General features: G+C 41.4%; 1 protein-coding gene across 1 annotated transcript in view; it reads right to left on the minus strand.

Moving 5' to 3' along the window:
• The window catches only part of FAT3 (FAT atypical cadherin 3), a 425194-nt gene that overhangs the window by 322322 nt on the left and 90474 nt on the right, over window positions 1-12398 (minus strand). The window contains exon 2 of the mRNA XM_065678787.1: window positions 6631-9942. Within this exon, the coding sequence (XP_065534859.1) occupies window positions 6631-9925 (3295 nt within the window). The 5' untranslated portion in view covers window positions 9926-9942. The remainder of the gene's footprint in view (window positions 1-6630; window positions 9943-12398) is intronic.

Below are 12398 nucleotides of genomic sequence, written 5' to 3' on the forward strand. Positions count from 1 at the left end.
CCATTTAATAGTATCTGCAAGATTTCAATGCTGTGAAAGACAGGCTTAGCTTATTAATTTGAATTTCAGGGCTGAAAGCACCTAAAGATAACAAGTTAATAGGGTCATCTCCAGCTTGCATTCTTATCAAGAGAGCCTTTATCGGGTGAAAATTAGTGCTGGCTAATGCCTAAATTTAAAGTCCCAGTGAAAATCAGGGGACTCAGACTCCTGAATAACCTTAGGAAATGAGGTTAGTAAGTTCTGAAAGCGTTGCTTAAGTCCCTATTTATGGGCTTTGCAAGAACATTAAAGATCCCCTAACCATTTCATTAATACCACTATTTTATCTCTGTGTTCAATTTCAATGGGACTTAAGAAGATGTTTCAATCTTTTTCTAAGAAGCAGCAGCAGACTTATTGCTTCAGTTTTCCCACCTATACAGGGGAATTAGTCATCCTGGAGCACTGCCATACCAACTCCCACCAAGCCTACCGAAGTCACTGCAGCAGAACACGCTGAGCGTGTCTAGTCTCTCTGCTCCTCTAGAACTCGTTTTGTTCATTTGTTATTACTAGTACATCTATGGGTAGTGTAGGGGTAAATATAGAAACTCTTTGAAAGCCAGGCTGTTACATCAACCGTGCAGAGAGCAGAAACACATGCCAGACTAAAAAGCGGAGCTTGAGTCAAAAGTGCTGTTTAGCCGAACCACAAATCATTAAAAGAAAGACTTCGGCATTTAAGCTAGGGCTGATCTCATCTAATTTAACCTTTTGAGAAGTTAGGAAGTCCAAGTCTCCACTGCAGCCAGAAAAGAGGTACTGCTAGATGGTATTTAGTCACCCAAGGTAGGTGGTCTCACAAACACATACGCATCTGTTGGACTTACCACCATCTCTTGAGACAGCAAAAATGCACCACTTTGCTGTAGTGTATCAGCACCGTGAGGGACGTGCATACCAGAGCTGAGAAAATCAAAGCTTTTAAGAAGGCAGTAGAGGACCTCTGACAGAGACCACTTCCAGAAAAGTAGTAATATCTATGACAGCTATCACTATGATGAAAACTCAGAGCACACTGCCATCCCATGCAAATCTGTAACAGATCTCTCCTTATTTTGTGTTACAATAACCTGGAAATATAGAGGGTTTTTACACAATTATCTTCTACAGAACTGCCATTAGCAGACTGGCGAGGAGTCTGGAGGAACATACCAGGCAGGAAGCACTACTAGAGATGAAGAAATGGCTTGAGCTTCTCCATAGCCTGAGTTGCATGGGGGAAGGTTACCACCCGCTTCCACAAGTAAGATCAAAGCACCAGATCGTGATGACCTCAACAGATAGAAAAGAAGGTGGGATGCTCTTTCTAGCAAAGTATTCTCAGAAAATGAAAAATCATAAAATATTAGTTGCATAACTCTCATCCCCTATACTGTTAAAAACCTTCTTTCCACTTTTTACTTCTAGAAGTACATTTATGTGTGGGTATCATATTGAGAGATAACTTCCTGAAACTAGGCTGGTAGAGAGTAGTCATCACAAATTACCTTGCATGTAAACCCGACAGTGTATCGTAGAATCACAGAATGGTTTGGGTTGGAAGGGACCTTGAAGATCATCCATTTCTAACCCTTCTGCCATGGGCAGGGACACTTTCCATTAGACCAGGTTGCTCCAAACCGCATCCTTGAACACTGCCAGGGATGGGGCAGCCACAACTTCTCTGGGCAACCTGTGCCCGTGTCTCACCACCCTCACAGGTAAGAACTTGTATCTAATCTTAATCTACCCTCTTTCAGTTTAAAGCCATTCCCCTTTGTCCTACCACTACAGGCCCTTATCAAAAGTCCCTCTCCAGCTTTCATGTCAGCCCCTTTAGGCACTGGGAGCTGCTCCAAGGTCTCCCTATGCCTTCTTTTCTCCTGGCTGAACAACCCCAGCTCCCTCAGCCTGTCTCCAGAGCAGAGGTGCTCCAGCCCTCTGAGCATCTTTGTGGCCCCCCTCTGGGCTTACAAGCAACAGGAATGGGTGACATCTGACCAAAACAAGGTGTTCAGTGTAAACCTCTCTCTCTGAGCTAGTCATACAAAAGACCTTTGCACATTTTTAGAATGTGATTTATCCAAATGATTTCCTACTTTTACTTTAGGGTAAAATGAATCATGTTTCTCAATTGCCCATTTCTCTCTGTTGACTATGAAGAAATACTGCAGTGACTAGTTCTGACTGTGGATGATCATATTTCATCATATTTCATCATATAGATTACATCTCTTGAGTCCAAAAATGAGAGGGATGCAAAAATAAAAAAGGACGAGACAGAAGGAAAGAGAGAACCCATAAATGGCAGGATCATGTTATATGCTCCTCAGCGCAGGGATCTTAAATGGCAAGCTTGTGACATTTATACCAACAGCCAATAAATAGCCCAATGAAGACAGTTCGAATGACACACCTAGGCTCGCAACAAACTCAATCTCCATTGAGGAAGGAATCAATAAATAAGAGTTCTCTATGAAAGAAAAAGTTTCTTTTTTTAACTCCAGAAAAGTCTTAAACCAGATTTTTAGCTATGAATCATGAGCTGAGATGTAAACCCATGCAAAATTTAGTCTGCTGGCTAAGGTACTAGTGAGAAACTAGGGATGGAGTTGGAGGAGGTCAGGAACTGCTGCCTTCTATTTCAGGAGAGATTTCATTGATTTATAAATTTATACTGGCTCTGCCTCCTGGAAAAGGAAAATAAATTCACTGAAACAAATTTGGAAGTGATTCACAAGGCTGTGGGACCAAATTCAAGTAAAATTTCACTTCCTCAAATACTTCTAGCTCGCAAACACTTTCTATGCTTCTGGTTACTACCACATATGAATTGGAGCATTTAGCAGTGAATGCTGTAACACAACAACGACAATCCTCAAAACCAATTCTCTGTGACACAAGGCAAAAGCAGCACTGCAGGAAAGAAGTCTCAGGCTCCCCCCACCATGTCACATCTCTTACCAAACTGCCACAGCGCCAAGAATTGCACATATACTCTATGCAGAGAGATCTATATTAGCCAATATGGAGTAGATTCCCAAACTTTCTTACTATGAAGACTGTTCAGACCTGAATGGAGAACAGACTGTTGCGGACCCCACACTAAACCCAGGTCAAGCTCAGTCAGATCACAGAATCAACTAGGTTGGAAAAGACCTTTAAGATCAGCAAGTCCAACCACTACCCCAGCACTGCCAAGTCCACCACTAGATCATGTCACTAAGAGACTTAGCTACACATTTTTTGAACACTTCCAGGGATCGTGACTCCACCACTTCCCTGTGCAGCCTGTTCCAATGCCTGAGCACCCTCTCGGTGAAGAAATTTTTCCTGATATCCAATATAATCCTCCCCTGGCACAGCTAGAGGTTGTTACCTCTTGTCCTATCTAAATGATAGGACTATCTTCCTTGGGAGAAGACACCACTGTCCTTTCAGGTAGCTGTAGAGAGCAATAAGGTCTCCCCTGAACCTTTTCTTCTTCAGACTAAGCAACCCCAGTTCCCTCAGCCTTTCCTTACAAGATGCACCTACAGATACCTATATACATCTATGGTGGAACAAGAACAAAGCCACCATGCCGAGTGGGTGGCAGTATGGTGCGGTGTGGATCCACCATGCAGGCCAGCTTCTCCTTGGGCATCTCTGCACTGTATCCTCTCCTCAGTATCGACGTGCCTCAGGGAGCACAGGCACTTCACACTCAGCACACGAGCTGACACCATTAAGATGAAATATTGCAGAAGTATAAAAATAATGTACTTGAGCAGAATTTTGCTAAAATCACAGACTTGCTTGGAGTCCAGCCTGCTCACAGAGCAGGACGAATTTGGCCCAGATTATATCCTAATGATTATAATGGATACTGCAGTCTTCTTTTCATTAAGGCAGCCCAAAATATTGATTTGCTGTACTTCGTGCTCCTGCTTACCTTCACAAATTTCAGGAGAGACGATGCACAAGCCAATAGAGTGGGTCAGTTTAAAAGTGACAAATGAACTGCACTGAAACTAAATAAACAGCTATCTCTTGGCAAATTAATTCAGTATGTGATTTGAGTACTCTTCTACAGCTAGAAAGCTGATTCATCATTCAGCAGCATTTAAGTTGCCACCAGTTCAATAGCAGAGTATTAATGTTGTGCCCTATTTGACACAGCAGGTCAAGTTCTGCACTGGCCTTACAACAGCGTAACTTGGAGTAACTCCTGAACCTCCAGCCCCTGCTCTCCACATTGCCCTAGCTGCAGCTATGCACCAAGTGTTCTCCAAGTAGGTTTCAAGAAGGTTTCAGTTGTATTGAAGAGCTGGGGAAAACAGAGAAAAGAAGAATCCAATAGTCTTTTGATCTGCTGTATTATCTAATGTCTTTGGAACAGTTTAGTGAAACAGCCCAGGTTGATTTTCATAAAAATACTTGTGAAAGTGTGAAAGGTAGACAAATATTTGCAACTTTTAAAATTTGGGAGTTATGAGCTTTTTTCCCCTGCACAAACTACATTTCAGTTCTGGAAAGAAACTAAGTATGTTTAATGTGGAATATTGATAATAATTCCCACTCATGTCAAAACATGGAATCATAGAATCACAGAATAGTTTGGGCTGGAAGGGACCTTCAAAGGATCTAGTCCAACCCCCCTGCCATAGTCAGGGACATCTTCAAATAGATCCCGTTGCACAGAGCCTGGCCTTTAATGTCTCCAGGGATGGTGCATCTACAACCTGTGCCAGTGTTTTACCACCATCATTGTGAAGATTTTTTTCCTCATTTCCAGCCTGAGTCTGCCCTCTTTCAGTCTAAAACCATCACCCCTCATCCTATCACAACAGGCCCTGCTAACAAGTCTCTCCCCATCTTTCTTATAGGACCCTTTTAAGAACTGGAAGGCCACAATAAGGTCTCCCGAGAGTCTCCAGGCTGAACAACCCCAACTCTGTCAGCCTTTCCTCATAGGAGAGGCACTTCATCCCTCTGATCATTCTGTGGCCCTTCTCTGGACCCTCTCCAACAGCTTCATGATTCCTGCTTTACTGCACAGGGCCCCTAACTTATTACAGGCTATCGCCCCTACTAACGTAGGCACAGGGTTAAAACCCTGGTTCATTTAATAATGAGCAACATGCACTAACTTACTCTTCCCCCACCAATTCCTTTCAATTCAATAGGTGTTGAATCCTGAGATTTCCAGAGCAATACTGCAGCAGTTGGACCAGTCTCCCATTGCTTTATAAGAAACCTGTTTAGCTCAAGTTGATGCTACTAAAAAAGCAGTTTGGCCAACATTTTCAAATGTAGGGGCCTGAAACTGAAATTCATGTTCAAAAGGGTAAATAATGTTGCCCAAATGCCTTCAATTGCTATTAGCATGTAGGACTCTTGAGTTTGTAACGTTTCTGGAAATCAGAGTAGGTGCCCTCTTGGCTTCTGACACTTAAAGTTTGATGTTTCTGGACACACGGCTTTGACTGTTATCATCTGTGCACAGCTGCAGCAGAGAGACTATGGCACAAATAGAAGAAAAATATTTTTCCCTGCTTACGCTCAGATGCGATCCGCAGCATTTGCAGTGTCATCTGTTTTTCATAATGTTCAGTTTAGAAAGCTGACATTTGATTAAACAGTTTGAATTTGCCAAAACATACATTTTCGTCTTATGTTTTAATACCACATTCTCAATTAAAAGCTTTAGAAAAAGACATACAAAGTCTGCTTAAACCACAGTAAACCCACAGACCTAACATATTTAATATAATTTCTGAAACTGTTGACTAATATTTTCTGTTTTCCTCACTAGTCCTAGTTCCACAGCTGCAGCATGACTCCCCACAGCTATCAGACATTTAAACAGCCAGTTTGTCAAGTGGCTTACTAGACAGCCTTTTATGCTCCGTATTTTCCACATTTTCCACTATGGTGGCATGGCAGTGAAGTTCAGCATCATCAAAATATTTCCTCTATTAATAGTGTTTTCTAAGATCAATGTCCACCATGCTACCACCACTAAAGGAAAGCTAGAACAGTTGGTTTACAGTTAAGCATTGTCCCCTGTATTTCTACCTGTTCACAAGCATGCCAACACTGATGAACACCGTGCCACAAGAAAGCATATTATATAGAATGGCATATCATTTCAGACTGCTAACTCCCATGAAAAATGATTCACAACAACAATAAGGACAAGACCACAAATAGGTTTCAGGATGACATAATTCTTGTTTCATGCTCCTTATTTCCTTTCATTGCCTTTAACACTGCATTCAAGGTCATGAGTGTTGTGACTCTGTGGAGATGCCCTGAGTAATTTGCAATGATCAACAGACAATACAGTAACTGGAAGCGAGTCATTCCGTAACTATCACTGCTTTCTAAATGGAGTCATCAAATAGCTGCTGAAAAGGAACATGTATTATTTCACACCTACAGGATGATGAATGTAACCAGGTAATTAAATCATGTCATCACTATACCTGGAAAATCCTTATTTATAATTTCAGCTTAACTGTTAGGAAGAACTGAACTTCTTGTTAAAGGTAGAACATAATTATTCCTAAGCTTTGCTTGTGCAAAAACCTCTACAAAGGGAAAAGGAAATAAGAAACTCACCAGTTTCTTCATCTATGCTGAATCTCCCCAGGCCACTGCCGTCCCTGATGGAATACTGGATCTCTCCATCCCTTCCGGAGTCCTCATCTTGAGCAACAACTTGCAAAACACTTGTACCTATGCGGGAGTTTTCCTTTACAGATCCAATGACAGCAAAGTCAGGAAAATAGGGGGTATAGAGATTTTCGTTAACATCCACCACTTCAACTTCCACAAAAGAAACTGAAGAGAGAGAAACCGGGCGCCCCTTGTCCTTTGCGCGCACAGTCAGGTTATAGAACTGCTGCTTCTCATAATCAAGCTCTTTGTTCAAGCGGATGGCACCGCTCGCTTTGTCTATCTCAAATCGCCCGTTGTAATCATTCACCAGCGAGTAACGGACCTGACCTCCCAGGCCAAGATCTGGATCATGAGTTTCCAACCAAGCTATGACAGTGCCAACCGGCAGGTCCTCAAGGACCTTCACATTGTAACTGGATGGGATAAAGGCTGGAGAGCAATCATTCACGTCATCCAAAAACACCTTCAGAGGCACAACAGAAAACTGCTGATGGCCACTCTCTGCTTTGTCCCTAGCTTCAATCTTCAGTGTGTAGTTTGATTTTGATTCCCGGTCTAGTTGATCTGCCACATACACCATTCCTGTTGAACTGTTGATAGCAAATTGCTGGGTATCTGTCAGCACTGAGTAGGTCACCTCACCATTAGCTCCTAGGTCTTTGTCTCTGGCTTCTACCTGGATAATCTCTGTACCAAGGCTTGTACTTTCTAAAATATTAACCGAGTAACTGTCCTGTAAAAAAACAGGCTTGTTATCATTTGCGTCCTCCACAGTGACAGTCAACAGTCCCCACGCAGATTTCTGTGGATTACCTAAATCATAAATTGTAATATTAAGGACATAAAGCTCTCTTTTTTCCCGGTCCAAGGGCATAAGAACAGTAAGTACCCCCGTCTCCATGTCAATGTTGAAACAGCTATCTATGTTACCATCAGAAATTGTATAAAGCACTCTTCCATTGAAGCCTGAATCTGCATCATAAGCTTTTATCCTCAGGATGGTGGCACCAACTGGCAGATCCTCTGAAACCTTTACATCAGTAGGGAAGGATTTGTCAAAATGCGGTGCCTGCCTGTTCACCGAATAAAAATCGAGAAAACCATCTTCCAAATTCAGCTTCACATTTGCTTTTGCCTTTTTGAGTAATTTTTCTGCTAGCTTCTGAGCAACTCTAGTTTCTCTACAGCTAAAGGCCTTTGAAGACACTTTCCCATGAACTACCGAAATATTGACAAACATAGCATCAGCAAAGTTCTCTCCATCAGTTGCCGTTATCTTAAGGCCAAAATTGCTGTTCTTTATGCCAGAATTAATTAGAGATTTTTTAAGTTGCAGGACACCAGAGTCAGGATTTAAATAAAAAATGCCAAGTTCATTTCCAGAGATAATTTTGTACTTCACGAGCTCTAACTCATCTATGTCTATTGCAGAAACAGCAGTGATGTGACCACCAACAGGAAAATCAGAGGAAATCACTCCCTGACATGCCACTTTTTCAAAGAGGGGTTTGTTATCATTGACATTGCCTATATATATGGTGACATTCACCTCGCTTTCATGGCGGTAGGGAGAACCCCAGTCGGAAGCTCTCACAGTGAACCTGTAGCTTTCTGGTGAGGACTCAAAATCCAGCTCTTCAGATGTGCCAATGACACCTGTAAACTGGTTTACTGTAAATGGCAATGAGTTCAGACTGGCAATGCTGTATGTTATGTATCCATTCTCTCCCCTATCTTTATCAACTGCTGAAACTGCCAAAACACTAGATCCCACAGGGACACTTTCATTGACGAACGCGCTGTAGGAGGGCTGCTGGAACTCTGGAGTGTGATCGTTGGCATCTTCTAACCTGATAGTAACGTGTGCTTTTAAATCACTGCCTTTGTTCGTATATACTTCTAATTCATAAAGGTCCTTCTCAATGATTTTCAAAGGACGAGCAGTAGTAATAAGGCCTGTGTTTGGATTGATCTTAAAATACTCAGCTTCCTCACTTGGAGATAGTCTATATTCCACACCCTGTGGCTCAGATATCAGCTTAACTACTGCAACCACCACACCAGGAGGTGAAAATTCACTGATCAAAAAATCATAGGCTTCCTTTTCAAACTTCATGGGGACAGTTTCTTTCTTGGGACTAGCAATGTGAACCAGCTTGACCGCAGAAAATTTCTGAGGAGATCCTTTGTCCTTTGCTTGGAGAGTCAGGTTATAACCATACGGGAAGCTGTCCCAGTCAATAGGCTTTCGTTCTTTGATTTTGTACTCATTCATCCATTTACTGTCTTTAGTCAGAAAGAACTGCTCTAGTGGATCTCCAGCCACAATAGAAACAGATTCTATTTCTCCATTGGCTCCCTCATCTAGGTCATCAATGTTAACAACTGCATAGGTAGGCTCCTTGTCTGATGGGAAGGGAATATGGGTTACCACAGTTATCGTTGGTGCATGTTCATTTATACGTTCAATGTGAACATAAAGCTTGGCAGTGCTGCTTACACCATTGTTTCCATAAAGCTTCATCCCACGGTCCACAGCCAAAATCTCAAGATCATATCTGTTTTTCTCATCATAGTTTAACCGTCCACTTAAGGAGATAACACCACTTGTAGGATGAACTGAGAAGAGATCAACTTTGTTTTTGAAGTAATAATAAAATTCACCATTGGACCCAATATCTGCATCTGTTGCAGTTACCTGTGCAATGCTAGTCCTTAAAGGAGTGCTTTCTGCTATCGTGACAGAGTACGTGGTTGGTGAAAACAAAGGTCTTAAGTCATTCATATCCAAAACCTGGATGTTCACTTTTGTCCATGCTTCCAAGTCCTCTCCTCTGACAGACCCTTTCACCATCAATAAATAATTGTCCTGGATTTCTCTGTTCAAAATAGCAGAATTTCCACCTTTAGTCCTTATTCTTAGGAAGCAAAAGTCAGCAATGATGACTTCCTCTGCTTTAAAAAAGCCCTCATCATCACCAGACACTATCCTGTACTTGATATCCCATGAAAGGTCAGCCAAGGTAATGCCCATCCTCGCTTGACTGTTGACATAGGTCCTGGCTGCAGAATTCTCGTACACCGTAGCATTGTAAGTGGAATGTGTAAAGTGAAAGCCAAGTGGAGTGGTCCCATGAACAACCTGGCAAACAGAGGCCAGGAGCTTAACAATCAGAAAGGCGAGGCATGACGGAGGTGGCCGTGAGCCTGACCAGCGGCCCATATTCACCTCCATCACATCATTCTTTCACCCTGTGACAGAGAGAGAGAAAAAATAGGTGATCAGTAAGTGTCATGTCAAAATTACTTATTAAATTCCTAATTAAAAATACATGTAACATCTAGTTACTATATATTTTGAAAACATAAAGGGAGAATATTATACACACATACATAAACACTCACAACCACATCGGTTTTGGATTACATTTTTTCATGTGTGAGTGTGTAATATATATGCATGCGCACGCAGATACACATATACATAACTGTATACCATAAAAAACTCTGAGATCCTACCGCATCTATACACACATGCATACAGCCAACAACCACAGTGAAAAAAATGAAAATCAGATGCATGCATTTGAATAAGTTTATATAAGAAGATGAACCACATACAGAAATTATTGTTCTTATATACCAGTAGCTCCAACTAAGCCTGAACTTGTTTGTTTTCAGAGCACACTGAAAAGTCATTTTTAGTTCCAGCCTTTGGAAAGAAGACAGCATTTTTATTATGCGTGCAGTGCTGTGACAGTCAACTGTTACCATTTTTTTATGGACAGTTAAGAAAGATCACAAGGCTGATTAATTTTGAGCCACCAAGAACAAGTAGCACGTAAAAGTCACTACCCAGCCATTAGTTTAACCACAGGTACCTTCAGAAAAATCGAAATTAAGGAAGAATTATAGCTAATTAAATGCAATTATGTATATATGCATACACATACCCAGATACTTAGAACAGGCAAGATATAATTAAGAAAATAAAACTGCTCAATAAAGCTCCCAGGTGAAGACTCAGGTTAGGAAACAGCACAGCTGATTTAGCCCGCAGGATGCAGCCATACCCTTGCATATGTACCACAACACATCTGTGATTATGGTCACTGATTTTCACCAAATAACACTGGGTAACATATCCTAAATGAGGCCACAGATGGAACAGGTTTTTCTGTATGTCCAATAAATGTTCTATTTGCTGGATACTATTGACATCCCAACCTAAGAAAGGTGAAGACCTCTCAAATCTAATGTCCTGCTGCACACAGGCTACCCTGACCAGCAAGAGAATGAATTCGTCCTTGCTCAGACAGAGTGAACTCCAGCTTATACTGCATTTCACTTTGGTAACCCCAAGTAGAATCTGGCTACAAATAAGGCATGCAACTCCACTGCCATCAGTCTCCATCCAGTCCGTCCCACTCCAGCCACCTCAAAGCAACAAGAGCCTTTTCTATTGGCTTCACAAAGCTCATTATAAATGTAGGTATTCAAATGCAACTAATAAGCAGCCATTTGAGGAAGATTTAGAGTACCTCCATACAGTCCTGTTGTGAAACAGCCCCAGTGCCTCACTTCAGGGATCTAAACTGGGAGGTTAAACAGCGACAGCATAAGCAGAGACACTGTCTGAAGCTGCTGGAGGGTGCAGAAGCTGTGAGCCAGGTCTTGCTTATTGTTTCCCACTGAAAGGAGAAGAAAGGTGCCTGAGGAAATGAGGCAGGTGCTTACAGTGAGGCGGTGTGAATAAGCTTCTTTGTTACAGAGTAAATTCTCTGCTACTTGTGAAAATCATAAAAATCAATTTTAAAAGGCAATTATTGAAAGACCCCCTGCACACACACATTGTTCTCATTGTCATTTAAAAAGCTGCTCAAAAACGTAGCTTTCTCCAAGCTAGAATACATAGTGGAAAAAGATAGGAAAAGATGTCGATAATGACAGCGGCGAATTTAAATTTCCAGCATGATTTCAGCATCCCCTAGGAGATTTATAAATTGCATGCAAGTTTTGGAATGTGAATTCATGTTAGTTTTCACTTCCAATAGAACTGAATGACAATTGCAGTTTTAAGTACTAATGACAATCAATTTACGTTATAATGTCCACACAGAACACTTAACTTCTTCATCCCACAGTCTATACCCCATTGCTTAACACATAAATCGATTTAATCAGTTCTCCCAAGTGTTTGTCAAGGCACTCATCTTTCAATACACTTCTTGCAGTTCTCCCCCTACTTTGTTTTCTTCTTCTTTTCTTTTCTATGATACCATAAAAAACAAAAACAAAAACAAAAACAAAAAAAAAAAAACAACACGAAACTCTTAAAAAAGATAGTAAACATTCAAGATTCTATCATCTCCTGGGCCTGCATTCCCTAGTAACAGGCAAATCCCCACAGAACTACGTGGCATGTCCTTTTCTCAATATGTCCATTCAATCACTGAGCAAGTATCACAAGTCCTATGATTAACATCTCATACAGTTTATATATCAAATATGCACAATTCTCCAATATTCTTTGTGTACGTGAGGAACCAAGTCTCCCTTTGCTCTCCCCATGCTCAGGGTTGACACCCAGGAGACCCAAAATGGAATTTTTCTACTTCAGCTAGGAAAGCCTTTTATATTGTTGCTGTCATTTCACTCAGCCAAAAGATCAGAGCAGTGACACCTTGTTTTTCAACACAACAAACATT

This window comes from Lathamus discolor, chromosome 4 (assembly GCF_037157495.1).
Source record: "Lathamus discolor isolate bLatDis1 chromosome 4, bLatDis1.hap1, whole genome shotgun sequence".
In the NCBI taxonomy this organism is placed as follows: domain Eukaryota; kingdom Metazoa; phylum Chordata; class Aves; order Psittaciformes; family Psittacidae; genus Lathamus; species Lathamus discolor.